Source organism: Triplophysa dalaica, chromosome 13 (assembly GCF_015846415.1).
Source record: "Triplophysa dalaica isolate WHDGS20190420 chromosome 13, ASM1584641v1, whole genome shotgun sequence".
Taxonomy (NCBI): Eukaryota; Metazoa; Chordata; class Actinopteri; order Cypriniformes; family Nemacheilidae; genus Triplophysa; species Triplophysa dalaica.
In genome coordinates this window covers 21,694,552-21,719,378 of record NC_079554.1, presented here as the reverse complement: position 1 = coordinate 21,719,378, position 24,827 = coordinate 21,694,552, and the positions used below count along the sequence as shown (strand labels likewise).

General features: G+C 37.3%; 1 protein-coding gene across 3 annotated transcripts; it reads right to left on the bottom strand.

The window, feature by feature from the left end:
- Positions 1 to 6,189: 6,189 nt before the first annotated feature.
- cd109 (CD109 molecule) lies at positions 6,190 to 24,126 on the bottom strand. 3 transcript variants are annotated; one of them, XM_056764470.1, is made up of 33 exons: positions 24,001 to 24,126; positions 22,921 to 23,087; positions 22,503 to 22,531; positions 22,160 to 22,396; positions 21,347 to 21,472; positions 21,126 to 21,165; positions 20,364 to 20,445; positions 20,186 to 20,279; positions 19,898 to 20,030; positions 19,672 to 19,781; positions 19,005 to 19,277; positions 18,300 to 18,389; positions 18,154 to 18,216; positions 17,700 to 17,876; positions 15,890 to 16,042; positions 15,335 to 15,412; positions 15,180 to 15,249; positions 14,974 to 15,079; positions 14,059 to 14,173; positions 13,867 to 13,980; positions 13,234 to 13,446; positions 12,754 to 12,895; positions 11,921 to 12,097; positions 11,764 to 11,845; positions 11,432 to 11,660; positions 11,119 to 11,290; positions 10,242 to 10,432; positions 9,539 to 9,697; positions 9,293 to 9,358; positions 8,222 to 8,358; positions 7,971 to 8,127; positions 7,796 to 7,898; positions 6,190 to 6,520 (listed from the first exon to the last, which is right to left on the bottom strand). In XM_056764470.1, the coding sequence occupies exons 1-33, from the start codon at positions 24,075 to 24,077 to the stop codon at positions 6,375 to 6,377; spliced, it is 4,308 nt and encodes a 1,435-aa protein (XP_056620448.1). In that variant the 5' UTR covers positions 24,078 to 24,126; the 3' UTR covers positions 6,190 to 6,374. The 3 variants fall into 3 exon arrangements, with proteins under 3 accessions (XP_056620448.1, XP_056620446.1, XP_056620447.1); XM_056764468.1 differs by lacking the exon at positions 6,190 to 6,520 and adding an exon at positions 6,551 to 7,697; XM_056764469.1 differs by lacking the exon at positions 6,190 to 6,520 and adding an exon at positions 6,551 to 7,697 and having other exon boundaries at positions 14,974 to 15,076.
- Positions 24,127 to 24,827: the final 701 nt, after the last annotated feature.

Genomic DNA, 24,827 nt, shown 5'->3' with positions numbered 1-24,827 from the left:
TGTGTTTTTCTGTTTAAAAAGACTCGCCCATAATAAAGAAAAATCACATGAGATCTATTTAATATCTCAATTATTTCTCCTAGACATCAACGAGACTAAATGGAGAGCGTTTTGGATATTTCTCCTGAAAAAAAGAGTTGCAAATCTGACAAATGTCTGAAAAAGTTCAGAAGAGATGTCAACAATGTGTCAAACTGAGCTCGGATTTGTCAACTCTGCAATTAAAAGTCAATTTTATTGAAGATCTCAATATGAACTCAAACTTCTCTAATTCAATTTTCCCAAATCCAGATTATTTTACACTCCATTTCAACATTTGTTTCTGTTTATATTTCTCCTAAGAAACTTTATGAGCACTTCGTAGAATTAAAGTGATAGTTCTGTCATCATTTACTCATCATGAGTTTCTTTCTTCCGCTGAACGCAAAAGAAGATATTTCAAAAATGTGGTGGACCGAACATCAGAGGCAGTCATTCACTTGCATTGGTTTTGTGTCCATACAATAGAAATCATTGGCTGCCACTGCTGCTCCGTTATCGACATTCTTCAAAATATCTTCTTTTGTGTTCTGCAAAAAAAAGAAAGCCATACAGGTTTGAAATGACAAGAGGGTGAGTAAATGATGACATCCTTTTCATTTTTGGAAGAACTATCCCTTTAAGTTCTTCATCAAATCTCCTGAGCTATAAATGAGCAACAGCATATAATAACGAGATGTAAGAGTATTGAACTCGACAATGTGCTTTGCGGTTGCCGGGGCATTACTGCACGGTTGCTAAGTCTGACCGATAATCTTCTCGAGAGTTTCGACCAAGAGTTCGGGAGACACGCAAGCTGCTTCGAGTTATTTTGACATCAGTGGTATTTATGGAACAAAGCGATTCCCAGCATAAAATCTAAACATATTTTGTCATCATATTAAAATAAACATTTTCATAGCAGCAGCTCTACAACAAAGAACAATGCGTTGCCAAGGTCGGTTCACAGTTTCCAGTGAGAGAGAGAGAGAGAGAGAGAGAGCTAATGTGGGTCATTCACATTACAGACCCCAGACGGAGGTATGTGCGTTTAGATCAAATCCCTGAGTGGGAGTCAGAGGCTTTTTCCATGAGAAGAGGAGGCATCTGTGCCGGAAGATGACATCATCATCATCACTGTGGCCTGTCGTAAGGTTGTGTTTGCTTGTTTGTCTGAAACAAATGAGAACTTTCCTACCGGTTACTCAGATGAATGACATCATTGCTGCCCCGCCGCCAGATCACTCCATTGTCCAATGGAGATGACTAATCTCATTTGTTCACATTTACTAGTGTAAGCTATGAAAAGGTCCGCGTGAGAGATCTTGTGTTGATGTGACCTAACTCGCTAATATTGGGGTTGAAATCTAATAACCTTCCGTGGGCTTCTGGATGGAGTCACTCTGGCTCCGAGCGAGATTTCATTACAAACAAATTAGTAGAATGGGGAAACCTTGAAGCATTAGTGCTAACAGTTACGCTCCATTAAAATACTTAATAATTCTCATTGATAATGATGCTGCTGGAACTCAACGTCCAGAATAAATACAGAAATACTAAAAGCTGCGAGAAAATACGACATAAAAGTAATCCTGCTCTGTGGTTTAAACATGCGATGTTCAAGCATACAAACACAGCCGTGAATACTTATACACACTTAAAACTCATTTTACTTCTGTTTTAATTCTATTTTTATTTAAGTTCCATGCAAACAGTATGGATGAGAATCTATAGGTTGGATTTTAAAGCTTACATGCCTTTGTTTGAACGCACATGCTCGCCGGAGGGAATTTACATGGAAAGCTTAAGATGCTGTAAATATTTGCCTAAGAGGTCCATCAAGTCAAAAGCCCTCAAGACTCTAAACTTAAACAAAATGATTGTTCACACATGCCGAACTTCTGTCTATACTGCGAGCGCTTCTCTCTTTACAAGTGACTGACGTTTATGACCTTATATTTCCTACATCAGCAACACTTTGGATTTCACACACTGGGCACCATCCATAATGCACAAATAAATGATGGGTCAAACTCCAGCACAATAGACAAAATAACAGCACAGTAGACTTAAACACTCTCTCATTTGCAAGTCACTGAATAAATCAAGACACAAAAGCATCAAAAGGCGAATTTGAAAGTTTCTTCTAAAATTTGCGTTTTCAATCAGTCTCCCTTATATACATACATCACCTTGCTGAAAAAACAATAGAACCCCAACAGAAACCATTACGAACCATAAGCATTTCCATTAAAACCATTGAAAAATTTATTTTTGTAGTGTTTTTTGGGCATTAATCCCAATAGATCGAATCCTTCCAATAGAATCCTTTACACACCAGTTGAGCCATTACAGTAAATACCCTTTGCTCAAATTTACTTTGTAATGTTTTCTCTTCAGAGGTGTTTTGTAGGCTTTTGCTTTTCAATCACGGCCTGCTGAAAAAACACAATACAAGCCATCAAAGAAAGTATAATGGGTTTAAAGGGACTGGTATTGGTTTAAATGGAAATTGTGATGGTTCTACTGGTATGTGATGGATTCTATTGGTGGGATGTAAAATCCTGTTGGGATAATGGCCAAAACACACTCCAAAAAGGAATTTTGTGATAAGCTAATGGTTCATAGTGATATTTTAATGGAAACCATTTGAATTTCTGTCATGGTTTCTGTTGGGTTTGGTTTGTCCCTGCTGAATGAAACTATAGAAACCATTAGAGAAATCTTCATGGTTATGATGGGAATTGTACTGGTTAAAATGGAAACTGGTGTATTTGATTCTCTACTGGTAATCTATTGGGTTCTATTGGTGTGATGTTATTTGGTGAACGAGACCCAATAGAACGCCATTACATTTTTCTGAAATAGACCCCCCTGCTGCTTAAACCATAGAAACCATTAAATGAATTATAATGGTTTTAATAGAAACTGTAATGGTTCTACTTGTATGTGATGGATTATATTGGTGGGATGTAGAATCCTATTGGAATAATGCCCAAAACACACTACAAATAGAAATTTGTAATGGTTTTAATGGAAAAAGCGAATGGTTCATAATAGTATTTTAACAGAAACCATTAGAATTTCTGTAATGGTGTCTGATGGGTTCCTATTGTTTTCTCTGCGGGGTCATAAGTATATGCACTGGTTTTAATAGTTGACAGCTGATGAGTTATAATGGAAACCATTAGAATTTATATTGACCAGAATGTCAGAGAGATTTGAAGATGGGCTCTTTCTACTTTGATATGTAAACAATCACATAGCAACATTCTAGAAAATGCTCTGAACACCTATAGGCAATGCCATAGCAACACCCAAGCAACCGCTCACAACAAACATCGATACAAATGCACTGGCACTCTCACACTTTCTTCTTAAAAAAATAATAAAATGGAGACTGAAATACATTGACGCCAGGGTAGCTTTAGGAACTGCATTTTTGTCACGAGCACACCTGTGATGCTTTAAAAGTCTGCCTCCCTTCTTCAAGTCTCTGAGCATAACCCGCAGTGTCACGTGTTTGTGGTTGGTAGCTGTTGGGATTCACACAGCTGTATGTGTAACCTGCAAGAGGTTGGACTGAGAACAGTCAAAACATTCACTGCGCACCTTATGCATCTGCAAAACTTATCTACGCCTGCCCCCTAGTGGCAGCCACCATTCAAGGGCCAATCCAGATCTTCAGGGCGTCCAGAATGTCCGAATTAAAGTGGATGTACAGACATTGAGTCATTTCCTCTGAGCCGCTGGGGAGAAAGTGTGTAGTATTGTTTCGACAGCCTCTGGATACAATATCCACAAGGAATAAATCTCCTGCCAACAGTTTTACTTTATCTGCCACTGAGAATCACGGTGACCATAGAAATGGGACACTGGGTTTAAAACAGATGTGTAATAGATCTAACGCTCTTACATAACTAACAGAGTCACACTTGTAAAAATGATTCATGAGATTTGAACGCCAGTGAGTCAGTCGGTATCAATGGTAGTAGAATTACATCACGATCAATTACGAAACCCCAAAATCAACCGCATCCAACAGCACAACTGAAGTGAGCGGTCATAAAGTCATGAAGATCATGAATTTGGGGTTTTTATTTGAACCCTTAACACAAAGACAATGGCTTGCCCTTCAAGTCTTGCATTTCTAGACCTGCTCTGGGGTGTGACCTTTGACCTCTTTCCCTGATCTGATGACCTCACGCTTAGAGAACACAAGGCTAATCTAGCAGGCAACATCGGGGCTGTGACTCGTCTTTATTTCAGTCCATTCCCACCTGAGATGCACAGAACGCAACCGCACGCACAACAGCGGAGAGATGAGACGACGTCGTCTGATTCGCTCGGCCAGACAAACTCGTTCACGGGAGGTATTTGCTTACATTCGGATGGGCTGCGGATGTGAACATGTTTACGTGAAAGTGACATGTTTTGATGCGTGCGCTATTCCCGAAGATCAAACGGACGACATTACAGAACAACGGAACCACGCTGTTATAAAACCAGATGTCATGTTTGTCTGTTGCTGTTTGCTTTAGCGATGTATTAAGTAACTAAGTAACTAGGATATTTATTTATTTTATCTTTGACATTACTCATCGGCGGAAGGAAACTCAACTCAGAAATATTCCATTCAAACAGAAATGAAGTTACAGTCGCCGAATTTAAAAAATGCACTATGACAAAATATCAAACCGGGTGACATCTGTTTGGAGAAGTTCACCATGAACACACTCAAAAGTGTCAAGGTTTATCTTTGTGCAGTTGAGGACAGTTTTTGAAAACTATTTTGTGACAAACGGCGTAGAATTACTCACTTTCAGCTATATTTAAACCAAACATTCACATAAGCATAACATAAGGGAGCTCAAATACGCGAAACAAATGTGAGATTACTAAACCTGCTTCAAAGAAGCCTGTAGGGAGATCTGAGGAAAACCGCAATATTAAAAAAATTAGAAACATGTTGAATGAGCTTATTTATAACAGAGGATACAACATATAACAGCTCTCGCATGGTAAACAGATCATGCTGAACAACCCAAATGTTGATTCATAAAGAAGATCAGAAGTGCTGTTTCTGCTGTTTAATAAGCTGCAAAATGTCAAATTCCTGCCTCTCGTGTCTTATTGCTTTATTACACGTCCTTTACAAATAAATCTGGAGCTGGATGGATGGGTTGGAGTTAAATAAACTCGCTGAAGTTGCTTCTACACATCTTAGCATCCGTCATTGTGTTTACACTGGACATGACATTGAAGTTGAGGATTTGGAGTAAAAAAGGAAACGAGGTCCCGCGGGTCACCGGAGTTGTGTTATGATGCGTTTCCTGTTAGTTAAAACTCTCCATGTTGGCTGAATTTATGAGGTGGCGGAAGAAAGACACTTGTGTAGATTAAACCGCAGCATTCTGTAAAACGGAACAGAACACGTGCACATCTGCCAAATTTGCGTCTAAGCACATTTTAATGCTTTAAATCCTCATATAAGGTTCGACTTGTTAAAAGGATCCTGAAGTTCACAAAAAATTTACCTCGCCCTCGTGCCATTCCAAATATGAATTTCTTTCTTCTGCAGAGCACAAAAGAAGATATTTCGTAGAACGTAGAATCCCATTGACTTCCATTGTATGAATCAAGGGTATTTTAGTTTACTAAAATTAAAACTTTGAAAATGTTTCTGTTCATTGAAATCAAATCAAATATTGATCTAAATGTTTTTGGAAAAACTTAACACAAGGAAAGATTTTAATGTTGCCTCATTAAACAAATAAATTATAAAATGACAAAAGCATATACCAAAATTGCTAGAACTTTAACAAAAATTAACACAAATACAATTTAAATTTTATACTAATTTTAAATATTAATAAAACTTAAACAAAACTAAAATCAAATCTACAATATCTCTGGTACGAACACAAAACCACTGAGACATTTCTCAAAATATCTTCTTTTGTGTTCCACTGAAGAAAAAGTTGCACACAGTAAACTAGAGATCTTCTGAACACTGATGTTATCATACATGTGGTACACATGTTTCCTTTGAACAGTTTCATGGCATTATTTTAACCTCAGTTATAGATATTTAAACAATTTAACAAAAGCAGAGCGCTCCTTTATGTCAGGATTTTAGAAATAAGCCTGTGTGTTCTTGTGTCTGATCGTAGGACACATTGTATGATTAAGTCTCGGCCAGAGTCTTTCATTAATACGATTAAAAACATGCCGGACGTGAAAATTTGCACATGAATGTCTTCTGCTGGTCATTTCTTTCGCTATGTTGTGTCTTTTGTCTCAACAAACTGGACCTGTGAATCGGTTAACTGTAGAAACACGCATAATTGCATGCATCAAATATACACGAGTTTAGGGTGATTTAAGCAAGATGTTTCTCTCGACATTCCAAACCTTTTCAACTTTAATGTCTGAAAGTTTTGCAGCCTGGTTGAGTTGGTTATGCTGTTATACTTGGCTGGTTTTGGATGTAGACACTTGTCTGCAGAAAACACAAAACATACACAAAACGTCTCGTCTGAAAATCACAGTGTAATGATGTGAGAGAAGTGCACAGATATACAATTCACCAGCAATTGAAAAGCATTAAGCACAAAACAAACATTTCTGCTGCGTTAGTGAATTACATGTGACTTGTTTCCATGGCAACAGAAATAATTAACATCTTTGATGATTGACCAGGATCAATTTAGTAAAATTGCCTACACTGTAAAAAAACTACTTTTAACTTAATAAGTTAAACAGCTTTGTTGAATTTTGAAGTTGAATCAAATTAGCTTTATGAGTCAATTAAACTTAAATTATATTGAACTGACTGAACTCGATTTTTTAGTCTTTTCAATATAATTTAAGTTGAATCGACTCATAAATCTAATTGTATATAACTTTAAAACTAAAGTCATGCGGTCATGTTATACCCACTATCATTTATTAAAAGTACACTGTAATAAGAGTCACCAATTTCAGATGTCTCTGGCATTTCACTTATTTCCAACATTTTAAAGTGATCTTCGAATTTGACAAAAACTAAAAATTTTCTTAACTAGTCGAACAGTAAATACAGTAATTCAGTCATGATGTGATAGCAGCATGATACAGCAGATGATTGTTGTGTATTATTGTACAAATACTTTTTGAGACTAAACTAATATTCCCAAGATCATTAAAAAATACACCATACAAAACATTATAGAAATCTCTTAAACAACCTGGTCATTCAAGGTAAGTGTTGAGATTAATTTCTGTTTCATTAAGCTGTGACAGATCATGTGAGATCATGTGAGATCACAAAGGAGGGTCTCAAAGCCAGCATAATGATTTCTAGAATGCTCATGAAACACAATGATTTAAAAAATGATTAAAATAAAATTGATGTCAGCCTGCTCAAATTTCATGGATTAGTTTGATTATATAAAAAAAGTCTGTTTATGTTTATTTTAAAGACAAACTGATCTCAACCATTGATTAATTACAAACAGAGAGGAGAATGAGAAGTGTGGTGAAGATGATTGTCAAAAGATGATGTTTGTTAAATGATGACGTCCCATCGGTGGGCGAGTGGTCCTGATTCTGACACTGAGCGCATTCAAAACCACACAGAGAACACACGGTCATGTCACGTCTCTTCACAGACGTGTAGGACCGGACTGTCTTACGCACTGCAGATGAAATGAGAGAAAGAACAAAAACACGCGTCGAAATGAAGCAAAATCAACATTCACAGATCAGAACAGTATATGGATTTAAGGCGGCTTACGAGGTTCATAATAGTCGTAGATCATAACCACTGCGTCCTGAACGTTGGTCACCTTGAAATCCAAGATGGTGGGTATGTCGACACACCTTTCAACTGTGTTCACCTGAGAAAGAGTGAACTGTGAGCTTTCGCAAATAAAAAAGCAGCAGCTACAGTTCAATAAAACAGAACTCACTTCGCTTAAATAAAGAATAACTCGTCCAGGAGGCGTCTCGATTCTTCGGACCACATCGTCTGTCTGCATGGTGTCTTGGTTCAAGGTGAACCCGGTGAGCAAACCCACATCCAGGATGGCCATTCCTGTTTGATTCAGACCCTGACCAGGTCTCAGACTTCAAGAGAAAAGGATGCTTGTCAATCAGACATTCACATTTATTGTGAAGTCCTTCAAATGAATGATCAAGGTATATCTCAAGAAGGTCTCACCTGAAACATATGTGGATGTTTATATGGAACGTGTCATCATCCGCAACATCCACGTACAGATAAAAGAAGTCATCGGTGTAAACGTCGCGGCGCCGGCGGGATGTCCTCAGTCCGTTTATGTTGTAGAACACATTCAGCTAACGCAGTCAGAAAGAGAACATTCATTTTTGTTTTTAAATCATTTAACTATAAAGATTGCTTTAAAGGTTTTAAGATCTCGTGGCGTTTTCGGAACACAAATAAAAATATTTTAGCTGACATCTGAGAGATTTCCAGGCCTCCTGATAAACATCATGGTTCTGGTTGTTGTCAAGGTCCAGAAAAGCACTAAAGACATCGTTCAATTGGTCCATCTGCTCATAGTGGCGAGAATACTTTATGTGCGTAAAACAAGCGTAATAAACACTTTAATGGATACATTCTCCTCTGTTGTGTGCGTGTCACACTTCAACGCATGCACATTCAGTTTGTATGGTTATGCACAAAAGTGCAATGTCTGTTCACATGACATTTTAGGATGTCCCTAAAATATCTTTATTTGTATTCCGAAGACGATACAATAACACTATTTTGATTTTGAGATGTACTTTTCCTTTAAGACTTTTTTACAACTAGCAAAAATGTGAAGGAGTTTAATCTTTTGAAGATCCGATTGTTGAACTCTCTCTCTTTGGAGACCTCTCCTAAAACAGCTCAATATGTTGTTGGTATTTTACTGATGAGGAAAGCGGCGTCTGGATCTATTTAATGTGCTTCATGGCCAACAATCAAAGGTATAATCACGAAGAAGACAGAAGATGACAGAATATTTTTTGCATTAGGTTTCTTTTTATCTTTATGGGTGTTATTTATCTTTATCTTTACGGTTATTAAACACAGCTGCTTTTTTATGTTACATGCTATTAACCATGAGACGGAGAAGATGCTTAGAAGATAGCTCGAAGGTGTGGCTACACTAGCTAAAATCCACTAACACATACAGAAAGAAGAAAATCGAGCTTATGTCTTTATGTTTTTGAATAAAATCTGTACGAATGGTGAGTAGGAAAGAGAAGATGATACTTCAAGTACCTGAAAGAGAGCAAAGCCCTGACCTCTTGCAACCACCTCAACCTTTACTCGGTCTTCTGCATCCATCTGTACGGACAATAAAAACAGATTTTGTGTCATTTTGTTATGACCCCAGTGACATTATGCTGTAGTGTCCATCTACACCATGAGGCATCTTCATGAAACTACGATATGTTAGAAAGAGAAACTCATCTGACATGAGAGTTTAAACTCAAACGCTGTCATTTAGAGTTGATGTGGACTAACCATCAGGTCTTGGCTCTGTAGAAGCAGGTAATTGGTTTTGTTTATGTTGAAGTTGGCGACAGGACCCATGAGATTGCTGACGGCGATGGAGAGATTCAAAAACGCAGAGCTGCCGTATCTGGCGTAGACCGAGAGAGCGTGTAACGCCATCACCGTGTCCTGAAAACACACAACATTACCAAACAATATTCCTGTTATATTTTGTCATAATATTTTGTTTTATATATATAAAAAACACATCTTCAAACACGCAACATCATTACTGGACTAAACGCCTCGGCTTCAGATGTTCTTCCGGGATGTTTTGGGGGGGATAAAACATAGGTGCGTTATCCATCAAAGCTCACATGCTGGAAGCTGCTTAACATCATTCCGATCGGCCCACAGCCAGACTTCACTTTTAATATCATCATTTGTTCTAACCATTGAAAGATTATTTTCTTATTTGATCTTCAGAAGTTTCGCTTTATCTTCATTTCCCACAGAAACGTTCACCTGCCAAAAATTCACATCCCTGAAAACGTGTCATTTGTACGATTACGAATTCTGATTGTCGCCCCCTAGTGTAGAAGTAGATAACCTTACACGTCAACCTAGACTTTTCAACAATCTTGACCCATCTCTAACCAACAGAACAACTTTTTTTAAGGATTCATTCATTCTGTCCTATATAAAGTTTGTATTATGCACTGAGAGAGTTTACCTGAGTAGATCCATATCCACCCAGATGGTTTCTCTGCAGACTGAGCCATTTCATCAGATTAAAGCCTTCATCCATGCGTGCCAGTCTGTGCATGGACAGCAGTACATAGGCAGACATTTCAATATCTGATGAACGGGGCTGCCAGGAGCTAGACAGAACGTTTCCTGGAGTGCTCCACGATGGCACTCCATCTGAAAGAAACAGATCGTAGAGCGTAAAACCTGTAACATCCATCGTTTTACAATATTATTGTTAATAATTCAGTGACAGTATCTGGTTTACACAGTAGATGGTGGTTTTGTACCCATTTATCTTTCTTTCTGTCTAGGTACACTTATATATTTTTATTTTTTGTTTATTAATATAAAAAAACAATAGAAAACATCAAAGATATCCTCATGGTTTCCAAAAACATTTATGAGGAACCATTAGCATTTACCATTAAACTGTTACTAAATACCTTCTTCTGCTGTGTTCTGGGCGTTACTTCAGTAGGAATTAAAGGAGTAGTTCACTTCAAAATGATCCAATATTGAGTAAGAATAAAAATGACTACGCAAAGTCAACGGGGGCTTATTCTAAATCTAACTTCTCCATGGTCCCACCAAAAGACCCCAACACACACCCGTTGAGACCCACACAGACCATTACAATTTTCATCACAACCCAGAAAAATGTTTAATGGTTTGTATTGTTTTTTCAGCAGGTGACTTTTAATAGAAATTACAACATTTTATTGTGAATTATTTGGCCACAATAATCATGCTGTAAAATCTGATATTATTGCAGCCCTTGGTTTGACTAATATGGACTTGTTTGGCCACAATAGTGTGATGATGTTATGTCATTGAGATACAGTATAATATAGGAGATGTACCTCTCATGATGGCTCTGTTTAACAGTTGTGTAAGGGCAGATGAAGCCACAGAGCTGTTGGCCAAAGAGAGCGCATATGTGACCAAACACAGACTGTAGTTACTGGTGATACCCAGAGACAGCTGAGTGGTCAGGTAACTTCTAGCGGTAGACACACTTGCTTCAAGCATAATCTACCGGAGACACAAACACACCATTATTCTTTATCAGAAACACCACAATAGCAACAAATATGAAACCAAACCAGTGTCTGTTCAGCACAATAACAGCAGAACAATTGAGTTTCAATTTGATCACTAATTCATGGAACTGACCCTGTATTCATCGTCCTCCAGAAGCGCCATGAGGACGTATGCCGTGAGAGAGACAGGCCCGTCCAGACCTCCCTGGAGTTCGCTGTGAATGACGTAACCCGGCTCTCTGAATGATCCGTCAGGGTTCTGTTGGGACTGTAGCCATAAAGCTGTCCTCTGCATCACATTTGGATCAATGGGAATGAACGTTCGGGCTTGCAGGAAACATCTCAGCACGAAAGCTGATAACCTGATAATCGGAAAACAGACAACGTAAACAATCACTCGCTTGCTCGCTTCATTACCAGGACATTATGGATAGATTTTAGTGTGAAGTATCTAGATGTGTGTACCACGTGCTGCCCGATCGATCGTGGTCTCCAAACGCGCTGAATGAACCATCCGTCCTCTGATACGACAGCTCACGTTCATAAGCTGCAATAAAACACAATTTGTTGAGACGTTTTATCTGACGCATGTCTAGTGTATTCAACGTACAGAAACACACACCTTCCTGCATGTAGCTCATCGCTCGGTTCCTCGTCTGCTCTTCATTCTGCCCTGAGCTCCTCAGATACTGGAGAACATAGACGTTGGGAGCGAAATGAATCATGTTTTGTTCTCCACAGCCGTAGGGTAGCTGAATGAGAGAGTCCAGATTGCCGATCGACGGACCCAGAATATCACCTGTCATGAGGACACGGATGAAAGGGAATTTTATCGTAAAGAGAATGTGAAGCCGACATCACACCCTATGTTGCATGGTGCAGTGGCGCCGCCATCTTGGAAGGATCATACTCCACTGCTATCATTGTTTTGATATATATATCGTTACTTGTTTTGTTTGAAAAATGGAGAAATCCAACGTGTAAGAAACAGTGGCTTTTCCTGGACGACTCTGCTATTGCAGTTTTTAACTGGACCGACCTACCATAGTTATATTTCCTAAACAAACAAGAAAAACGAAACGTTGCAGCGATCCTCCAAAGATTGCGCAACATTCGACACCACCACATGAACAGTTATAGTTAATTATAGTATTTACTGTAATGAACTAGTACCCTATAGCATGCTGTAGTAAACTGCGAATAGCATCACATAGTGTTGACTTTAGTAAGGATGAAAAACACTACAGTAATTTAAAATACTATACTATAGTATTGTTTGATGTATGCACTTGCAAACACTTTTATGTAGATAGTTACTGTAGCAAAAAACTGTTATATAGACCGTTTCAAAGCGCGCACCTGACCCCCAGTTAACTTCTTAATTGTGTTTGGCTAGTACAGCACAACATTAGCAAACACCACAATCCGGACAATGATGTGAGACACTCACCCCACCCACGGCGGACACACTGGCCCTCTGACTGCCATAAACCACGTCTGCTGGAAAAATAAACTCCAGTGATCTGGACAGAATTCTCTGATTAAATGGAAACTCCAGAAACAGCGTTTGAGTGGACGACTGCTCCATTCCCTCCGGCTGAGAGGAAACAAAAAATGTAAGAAAAAGTCACATTTTCCTGGATTCATCTGACCACATTCTCTATAAAGTAACTATTGAGCGCTTGTCAAAAAATCTGTCAAGATTGTTTCAAATCAAATGCATTATGGATAAAGAAAAAACAAGAATGCATTTACAGTCCACAATAAGAATTCTATACAGGGCTAAATTGTCTTAAAATAATGTCATAAACTCTTAATTTCTTCATTTTCTCTATGCAAAAAATTTCTTCTTCCAGTTGATATTTAGGTTAAATGAAAGCTCACTACATGTTTTTATGAGATTCACGTTGATCAGAACTTTAGTCAGAAAATCACCTTGACAAGAACGGTTTTGCGGACTAAGTCTGAAGTAAAGATGGACGTGGCTTTGACAGAGAAGACGATCTCTCCCAGTACCGTGGCACGGACGGGGAACAGAATGCTTGTGATGTTTTGCTCCATGACATAGACCTTCCTCACATTAGCTAAAGAAAATTCCTCTTGAGACACAAACTCAAACATGGGACTTTCTGCAATGACCACGATCACCTGTGACAAGAAATTAGTGGATTATGAGTCCCTATTAAATGAATCCCAGTGGATTTAAGTAGAAATAAAACATTGTTTTAGGCCCAATTCACATTTTGCGTCTAAAACTGCGCCGTTTTCTCTCTTCAAATGAAGTCTCTCTTCAGGATGCCATTTTGAACAGTTGAACTATTTCCATCTCCATGTGCATGTCGTCGCCCCCTATTTGCATGCGTCTACACTTAAAATAATGAATGTGCGCGCGGAAAAGACGCAAAATGTGAATTGGGCCTTAAACAGCTTATTATATAAAATGACACGTCTATGACACAATCGATTAAAAAAGAAATTGTAGGACTAGAATTGAACAGATCAATTTTAAGAAAACAGCACTGAAATATATTTAATTACATTTGTTTAAAGTTCAGACACAAAACCCACCTCCAAATCCACATCCATATAGTTAAATAAATTGACTTCCAGCAGCAGAAGTTCTCCACGGATGATGAACGCTGGAAGATTGAGAGACAGGAAAAAACTCTGGAATACCGTCAGCTGGAGAGAGAACACTCAGCATCAGCGGTGTTATTCACACGTGTCAATATTCAGAAAGAATTGTGAATGATATATTACTTCTGCTGGATCACTGATGCCCAAACCTAGACCTTCTGACAACACAATGCCAAACGCCACCCAAGACGTCATGCTGTCCGGCACGGTGAACGGAAAAGACTTTGAGGTGGAATTACTGGAATGTAAAATAAATGTTATAGCAGTATTTCTTTAAAGCATTAAAGGGATAATTCATGCAAAAGGAAAATGCTGTCATGAATTATTCAATCTCAAGTTCAAACCTGTATAAATTTCAGAAGAACGTTAGCAAATGAGATGTCTGGGACATCATTGACTACCATAGTGTAAAACAAATTATTGTATCCATTTTTTGGTCTGTTGATCAGAAAATGTGATATTTCGTAGAATTCTGCAGCACCCTTGACTAACAATAAAAAAATTATAATATGGTAGTCAAAGATGCTCCGGATTTGGCTCCTCATTTGCTAACATTCTTCCAGATATTTATCTGGCGTTCAATCAAACAAAGAAAGTCATACAGGTTTGGAACAATTTGAAGGTGAGTAGTTCAAGACAGAATTTAGTCTTTTGGATGAACTGTTCCTTTAACATCAGTCCCGATGTCCAAGAGTTCCTCTAACTTTGTAGAAGATCTCTAAAACATGTTTGAGATGTAACCGAGATCTCTTGGAAAGGAGAAAAAACTGCAGGATACTTAAGGAAATCTTAAGAGATTGCTAGCTCAGGAGGTGGAGTTCTCGATTTAGTTTAATTTAATAATAATAATACTTTATTTGATATAGTGCCTTTTAACATAGCATCTCAAAGCGCTTATACAAGTAATAGAAATTCACAAATATCATCAAATTCACAGAAAATAACAGAAGAGACAAAAGAGATTCTACACTTCTAATCTCAAGGGGGCAGTGAATGCCATAATTTTGGTATTTTTAAGAGATCTCATCTGTAATATACCCCATGTCAGCATCCAGCCAGATCCAAGTTTCGGGAAAGTATTTTCTCTCTCTCGTCTTGTTAATGGGCCCATCTGACGCCTGGTCCGTATAGGCGATGTCCCCTGCTGTGGAACACATGAGCATTATTGGTAATAGTTTGTTTTCAATTTCTGCTAAACGGACAGCACAAGATGGGAAGTTCATGTCTGCAGTCTTGAGACTTACGAAATTCAAAGAACATAATGTTGTTCTCCTGGTTCAGCCTGGCATCTGTCAGGACCGTGACGCCGCATTTCTGGAGAATGAAACACATGCTGTTTTCTTATCTGCATGTCGTACAGGTGATCCTGTCTGGGACAATATTCATAAATCTGATCTACCGTGAATGCAGAATACAAATATCTTGTGTCCTCTGTGTTGATCATCTCTCCGCTGTACGACATGAACTCCTCCAGCACCTGTAAAACACACAAACAAAACCTCTCAATTGCTCATCTCGCATCATTCTCTTAGAATTACTGACAAAATGTGGAAAAGCTGTTTCAGGGTCAGTGCTGGTCTCCACCGACCCATTGTTGCACTATTGTATCAATTCACATCCCGAACAATATGTTCAGCACGTTTAAAAGCGGTTCACCCAGTTTCCATCTTTTGTCGTGAAGTGAAACTCGGGTGCGGTGTCAGGCGTTGAGTTACATAGGCAAAAGTGTCAGTCATCGCACCGTCTTTTCAAGCGCGTACAATAGAAAATAACTCAAATCCCAAAGATGATTTCTCACACTTAAAATACAAAACGCTGAATGAGATAAGACATCGGTTGAGAAACAAGGAAGTCCAAAAAGCCTTGAAACCCCTCAGGATTTCTACATTGTCCAATGAGGTCACAGATTATTATGCAAGAGGAGATGAAGTATGAGTGTATTAGACTATTGTACCGTCTTGACTGTGATGCCATTGTCTGTTTTAGAGTCAAGCGTCGCCTTATCGACCACCAGAAACCCCACCAGGGATCCAGACTCGGAAACAGAGACGGATACAGAAACAGAGTCTCCTGGTTTAGCACGGTCCTGACTCCACCTCAGAGACACCTGAAATTCACACATTACAAAACTTGCAGCCATTCTTATGGATGAATAACTTCTCACACAAAAAACAAGTATACTTTAAATGTCATTTTATTAAGCATGCATAAGTAAAGTTCTTAAAATCAAGGTACTAGCACTATAATTGTAAGTGTACAAGTTCAATACTTCTCGGGACTAAATTTAGTTTATAAAAAAATATGCACATACATTTTATTTTATTAAAGTACTTTTAAGCACACTCAAAAATGTGTATTAGTAGTCAACTTTGAGTACACGACTATGTTTTTCATTTACTCTGCAAGTGAGCATATATGCCTGGTTTCAGAGACAAGGTTTACGGCTAGTCCCACACTAAAATGAACGTTTAAGCTGTCTAAACCGAAACTAACATGCCCGAACATTTATAAAAACATTTCATTGTCAGTGTTTTGTCTCAAGATACATACCTCTAATGCATTTTATATTTTATCAATATTATAATTTATCTAAGGCAAAGTCCTGAATTGTCTTGTCTGTGAAACCGGGCCATAGATATACCAATACTTTACTAATTCAATACTTGTAGTTTATTTTGAGTTTATGAAAGCACACTTTGAAGTATACTTTTGGTAAACTACTAAGTGAAGTTAAAATTGTTCTTATAGTTTACTATTTATACATCATTTTTGAACTAGTTATCCTACTATGCTCTATTTAGGTCTTCATTTCTATAAATAAAACTATGTGTATCAAAAGGTTACTCAATCAAAAAAGAAAACAATTAATTACAGGATTAGGAACAAATAAACAGAGAAGTATATAAGTATTATATTTCAGAGAAGTACATAATACGTCAACTGAAAGTATACTCCATTGTTAGCTTGAATTAAGTATAGCACACCACAATAAAGTGTACCAACATAATTGATGTTGTTAAGTATACTTAAGTAAAGTTTTTTATGTAGTAAGTATTCTAAAATCAATGTACTAGCAGTATAATTGTTGTTGCACATTTTCAAATACATCTTGGGAGTAAACTGGCCCACATTTTTGTCTATTAACTTTCTTTTAAGCATACTTAAAGTGTGTAAAAGTAGTAAACTTTGAGTACATAACTAGTTTTTCTGCAAGTGAACATATAGACATTCTGACAGTTTACTAACTCCATACTTGTAGCTAATTTTTAGTTTATGAAAGATCACTTCGAAGCATACTCTTTGTAAACTACTAAGTGAACTTAAAATTATACTTATCGTCTACTACATATTATACATTACTTCTTTCACAAGGTATCCCGCTATGCTCCTATTTTGGTTTTGTTTTCTATACTTAGAATATAACCAGGTATGTAAACTATGTGAAAAAAAAATTCAAACAGCTACACATGAAAAAAGTAAACAATTAAATTTTTGATTGAGAACAGGTTTGGGCCAAACAAACTTTTTCTTGTCGCTGTAAGTTAAGTATGATATTTATGATATATTATGTCGTTTTAGTACATAAAAAGTAAACTGAAATGATACTTCATTGTTTCTAGTTTAAATAAAGAATAGCACACTACAATAAAGCTACCAAAATAACTGATGTTTTTTCAGATCTTCGAGGCTGATCTGTCAATTTCATCGTCTCAGTCAGACTAACACACATGTGATGTCATAAATGTGATGATTTGTGCTCTTACTTTGTTTGTCAGGACTTGTGTGAAAGTGACTTGTAAAGCGTCGTTGACTATCTCTCCGTCAGACAGTGTGTAGTACACTAGAACACAGGCCAGAGGAGTCCAGGACTGATCCGGATACAGACTAAAATACAAGGAATCTGAGGTTCCAGCGTTCACCACCCAACCACGAGACATCACCTGCAGACCCATTGCTGGTCATCACGGGTTAACCATGAAAACGTTGATTTTACTTCTGGAAAATTCTGATCTATTGTTCACATGTAAACTTCCCTTACCCACTTCCCCTTTCTATCTTCCCCCGTCAACAGATTTTGTCAAATTGCTAATTGTCTTTTTTACATTGTGTAACACTACTCATAGTACACCTTCCCTTAGAATGTATCGCTTCATTGTATCCTCACCGTAAATAGCTTTTGGGAAATAACTTGATATCCCCCCGCTGGGAGATACTTACCACATAGTGAAATCTGGTCAGGTTAAGGTTGCTTTCCACATTCAAAGCCAATGGCTGTCCAACCTGTGAAAGTCACCAGAGAGTCAATGAAAACCATTGGCTGAGACACAATAACATCACACGAGCTTCACAAAGTGCTAGAGAACCTGAGGATCACTGTTGTTGTGCAGATGCATGTAAGATCCGCTGCCTGATGAATACAGCTCCAGCTGTCTGACCGTGTCCCGAAACCTAGCCTGAAAAAAACACCAGACATGATGAGAAACACAAGTACAACGAATCCCACTTGTCACCACTTCTGTCGGTGGAGATTTTTCCGGTGTGTATAATATTGATGTAATGGATTATGGCTCAGGAGATTTGATGGGGTTTTCGTTTTTGTGTTTCATTCAAGAATTAACTCTCTGATATTTATCCGGCAGAATACAAATGAGAGTGTCATTTTTGAAATGCTTGAAAAGTATGGAGGTGTGAAATCAATCTAGATTGTAGAGGTAAAATAATCTGGATTGGGGTTCATTTGACAAGAAACGTCTGAGTTCATATTGAGATCTTCAATCGTATTGACTTTTGATTGCAGACTTGACACATCTGACATCTATTCTGAAACTTTAATGACGGAGACATTTGTCAGATTTCTGATTCTTTTTCTTATGAGAAATATCTGAGACGCGGTGAGACTTAAGCACAAGATTCCATTCGCTCTCCATTTAATCTCACTGGTGTCTAGGAGGAGAAACACTTGTGAACAACAGACAACGAAAAACAGTGTATTGCATAAATACAAAGCATTTCTTGAAAACAGTGTACAGAATTTTTTATAGTTGAAATTCGGTGTAGAATGATCGCACCTCTATGTGAAGCATGGCCACGTCATCAGCAGTGGTAGTGTGAAATGACACTATCCCATCAGCAGAAACATTATACGTCATCTCTTGAACGGTAATATCTTTATCCGAAGAGAAAGTGGAGGCACGGTTTTGTGGTTTCAGTAAATGAAGCTCAGCCTCTTCAAAATCTTTCATCATCCAGAGCCTGGACTTGTATTGGGTGGTGACCAGCCGTATGCCTTCCCTCCGCTCTTCATCAGTCAGAGGGTGGCCGTTATACGTGGATACCTTCAACTAGATGTATAAAATGTATATCGTGAGAAGACAATATAAATGTTGTTTATTAATTATCTAAATTCTAACACAATCTTGTTTAGGTTCCTTAGGCCAGTGGTTCTCAAACTGGAGGGGCCCCAAGATGGATCCTGGGGGGGCCACAGACTTTGTGGCTTTTTCTTTATCCTAAATCGTATGCAATCAAACATCAGAAACATAGGCCCAGCAACCAGAATAATTGATGTTCCAGCATTGAATATGTTTCTGGTTGAAATAAAATTCTACGTTAAGGATCATAAGTCTTTATTTACTACATCATGTTACGACCAAAACCTTTGGAGAGGTTTGAGAACCATTGCCTTAGGGTGACCATATGTGCCAGCTCACTGAACAAACGTAAATGTAATGTTACCAGAGAAGAGAAGTTCATAGCTGGTTTTATGAACTGTGGATGTTGCAGGAATGCTAAATTGTATTTACTCTTCACAATAGAAACTCTCGCACTATTGTTGTATGTCAGTCCTACACAAACAGAAATGGCAAACAACTTAAAACCATGAGATTATTCACAGTATTCAGTCTCAGTATTTATTAATGTATCAGTTTGCAGGATACACATATAGGCAGTTGCGACACACCTGTAGCATGCTCCGTCACGTTCACACTGATGTCGATGTATTCGCCACCTCTGTATATATCATAGTATACTCTTTCAACAAATGTGTTGCCCAATTCAGGTACTTCAAATGTAAAACTGGCAGAGCCATCAATCTACAACACAGATGAAATGTAGAATAAATGGTTAACGGATATGAACGCTGGTTATTGGTTACGCTTAATGGGTAATGGGTAAAAAGGTTAATGGTTAATAGTTAATCAATCAACCATTGAATGAAAGAAATGCTTCTGTTGAAACCAGTGCTTACCCTTCCCACCTGTTGGTTTTGCACATGATAACCATAGAAAAAGTGATCAAAGGAAACATTCATGACACCACTGACGGGTTTCCCATAAAAATATCTAAAAATAACAGACAGGACAAGTTTTCAATATTCATCAGGTATCTTATGAATCTTTATTTTGTTGTCCAAGACAAACATATACCTGGCATTTACCGTCCCAACTAACGTATCTTCATGATAATGGATAGAGGGAACGTCCAGATTCACTTCAAATTTAGGAAGTACTGAAATCACAAATACAGCCGAGGAAATCATTAAGAGACCATTTTAGAGACCATTTTTATGATTTTAAAACATACTATTTATAGGTCTGGGTTTAGGTAAAATTATTCATTATTTATTATGTTCATTATTGTTAACTACTTACAAAATTTCTCCAAAATTTTAAATAAAAGCATTGTTTTGCTTTTCTTTGCAGAAAGTTAAAACTAGACTTCAGGTGTTCACTTTTAAGAAATACATCCGTAATAGCTGTTCATAATTAGGAAAGCTTCTGAAATCTTTTTTTTATGTGACAACCTCAATTGTTCTCACAGCCTTTTTGCATCTTGTCTTGCTGTCAGTGTTTCACATTACTGTTGGATGACTGAAGTTTGATTTTGTTGAAATTCAACAAACACTGGACTGTGATGACCAGAATACATTCAGAAATGCTGAATAATAAAAAATTTGGAACGGTCTATAATCTTTGGATGCTCTGTAGAGGCCAAAACACACTACAAGACCTTTGCTCAGATTTGCCCAGATTTTCAGGACTTGTTGCAGAAAGTCTGTGGCGGTCTGCAGATTTGATCAGTTAGTGTTTCTGTCTGCAAATGTATGATTGAAGATTTTAAAAGTCTTGTAGTGTGTTTCTTTGGATGAAAGCGTCTGCCAAATGCATAAATGTAAATGTAAATCTTACCGTAGTATTCCACTCTGAACTGTCTCCTTTGCACAACTTCCTGTATGTTGGAAACAGAGAATGGTGGTGTTACATTCAAAAGATACTCAAACTAAACCTATTTTTTATCCTTACCTGACAAGTGGGCAAAAAAGTGACATTTGCGCTGCAAATAGTAAGCTAAACTTAAATAAAAATACATGTACAATTCCTGTCAGGATGAATATGATAATCTCACTCACATCGATTTCAGCTATGATACTCCACTGGCCTTCTGATGGATTCTGAGAGAGGATCAGTTCTTCTGAAACGGCACCGAGGACGGCATTTACAGACAGCCACTGCCGAATCATATTCCCCCTCGGATCCTGTTCACAGTACAGAAAACAACCAGTGAGAAAACAAGCATGAACCCCAGTGCTGGAACGACAATATTCTCCAGCTAGACTTAATTCAAGGTTATGCGTTTTTAAAAAGTATGTGGATTGAACCCATTATGCTTGCCTGGTTAACGCAAACATGGGCCAATTTAAAGATGTTATTAATGTAATTACAAAAAGAAAAATCAGCATGTTTGTGCTTGTTTGTTGGATGCCGTAAGAGCCGTTGCGTAGGAGTTGGGATGGTTTGATCTGGGCGGTGCCTGGTGTGTGGGCCTTTCAGCTCTGAATCACTTATCAGTTTTCTGTCATTTTGGTGTAATATGGGCATGCAATTATCATCCCAATAAACGTGTTTTCATTCACACATAGCAACTAAGGTGAATGTTGCTGCCAAATGCGTTTTGTCACTTTCACAAACAGGTGTTTAACTGAACATTGAGTGTGAGAAAAGCAGAATAAGTCTTAGCGGGTCATATCTTTGACTAAGTCATCAAAACATAACTGTGGAAAAATGTGGATGTTTAATGATCTCTTGATGGTTTTTAATCGATTGTGTTTTTAATGATTAAGATACTGAAACGCCTGAGTTTTAAAGTAATAATCTTGACAGGTTGATCTATAATTATTTTGCCTGTTATGATAAAAAAATTATTAAACTTTTGAGCCGCTTACCTGGATAAAAATGTCTATCTTGCCCTTGTACGGCTTTCCGTTGGGTGTCAAGGATACAACCCGAAACTTCACCGCCTGTCCCGGTTGGTAGCTGTTCTTGTCGGTTTGGATAAAAATGGACACGCACTTAGGGCTGAAGATCATCGTGGTGGAATTTGAGAAGACTTGAGTTTTCCCGACGAAGCCCTTAACATGCAGCTCGTATGGACGCGGGAAACTGTGGTCATCGTAAAACACCTGCAGAGAAGAAACCTTACCTGTCACACAGCCTTCTGGTGTTCAATCCATTGTGTTATTTTTACTCAGATTATTCATAGATCTACTCTGAAGTCCTGATACTCACAGGGGGAAGATCCAGCATTTTAGTGGAGCCTGAAAAACAATGAATAATAATGAATAAAAATAACAATGAAAAAGTTCAATGAAACAAATAATAATGAAAAATAATAACAATGAAAAAATTGTGCAAAACAAACAAAAAAAAACCAATGATATGACTTTATTTCAACAGGGTGGAGTTATTTAATGCATGTGTCATTCTATAGAACAGGCGCCCCTGATTAACATTCATTTTTTGTAATAGTTTAATTATTTATAATTATGTTTTAATGTTGACAGTTTCATTTGACGTATTTGCTGACATAATAAAATGTGAAAATCATCCTCGATGAGAAACACAAGTGGCGTCTATTCTGTAGGCGTACAATGCAGTGACACATAATAATAACATTAATAAGTACATTAAAATCTGTGTGATTTACCTCCTGGGATGGTGCTCTGTATTTGAGCCACACTTTTGCGGCCATGGAGCAGTTCAGTAGTGACGGTAATGGGATGTTCTGTGAGGATAGTGACCGATAGTGTGGCTGGAACTCCACAGCGCAGAGCTTTAGGGACGGATATTACATAGGTGTGCTTGTGTTCTCGGCTGAAAAACAATTCAAAGTTAAATGTGATTATAAAAGTGAATGAGCAGAATATCGAATTGGCCAAAGTTTGTTTTAAGGTTTGTCTAAATTAGCTGAAATTGGAAGAATATAACATCAAGTGTTGTTTTTTTACAATTTAGTGCTTTTGTGTAGCACGTTATAGTTTCTATAGGATGATATAACCATGAATCTATATGTGACCCTGGAACACAAAACCAGTCTTAAGTAGCACGGGAACACTTTTAGTAAACGGACAAAAGTACATTGTATAGGTCAAAATTATAGATTTTTCTTTTATTCCAAAAATCACTTGTATATTAAGTAAAGATCATTTTTAATGAAGATACTTTGTAAATTTCCTACCTTAAATATATAAAAATGTTATTTTTATGAGTGGATGTCCTTACAACGTGTCACTGATTAACAACTTCAAAGGCAATTTTCTCAATATTTAGATTTTTTGCACTCTCAGATTCCTGAGTTTTAAATGGTTATACTTCAGCCTGATATCGTACTATTCTAACAAATCATACATCAATAGAGAGCTATTTATTCAGCTTTTACATTCTGTAAAAATCTCAATTTCGAAAAATTGTCCCATAAGAAATATAAGTTTGTTACAATGTTCAAAAAAGTCTCACCCTGCGATGCTTTTTAAACAGTCTATTTGTCTCCTTTATTCAGTTCAAGCTTATTTTTGACAAAGTAAAATTTATGTTTCGTTCACAGTTTCATACATTTTATGTCCACAAAAACAACCTTAAACATTTAAGCATACACATTTAGATCAAAACCACAAAAAACTCATTTTATAGATGTGACCCAAAACTATTGAATTGCAGCATCTTTGTAAACTGTCACATGAAAGCTTATCCAAGAAATACAGCTGAAGAATGAAACAGCACTGAATACCTTTGTGTAGTTGTGTTCTCCAGACTCATTCCACTGCAAACTAGAATAAATCCTAAGAAGACTTGAAGCCCCTCCATTGTTGATCACTGATGTGAAGTCAAAGTCACTGATGTCCTGAGACTAACAAGTGTTTTATAGTGTCTTTGAAAACCTGATCCTTTATCACTCCACCTACACACCTGTATAGAATTCCATTTACATGGAAACGAGGCGTTATAAAGGGAAGTATGTTAGACATTTGAGCAGAACAATCAAAATAATTAAGTGTAAAAGACAGTTAGAGACAAAACCGTACAATTCCAAGAACCATTGTCTAATTTAAATGGCAATAGACGGGGTCATTGTAATAGTTACAAATAAGCTTGTAATTAAAAATTCAGTTTTAACTTTCAAAATTCTTGTAATTAACACTTCCAGATTAAATTATGTTTACGAGTATAGAAATGCAAGTTAAAATACTTGAAAATGATAAAAATAAAAAAATCTCTTAAACGTCAAAAAGTAACAAAAATCACCATATTGAAAAAACAGCTAAAAACAGATCATTCGCTTTTATGGAATATTGCAGTTTTGTGTTAAAATAGTTTATTTCTGGTATAGAGAAATTATTTCAATCGATAATGTGAAATGAACGGCAGGTGTCGCTGTTCTGAAATTCTGAAATTCTGAAAACAGAATCCTATGAAAGAATGGAATACGGAAGTAACTCGTGTCATGGAGGACTCTACAGCAGAGGTGTAAAAAGTACTTAAACATGTTACTCAAGTGAAAGTATAAGTACTGAGTGAAAATTATTTATCTGGCCAGAAACAAACTCAAGTAAAAGT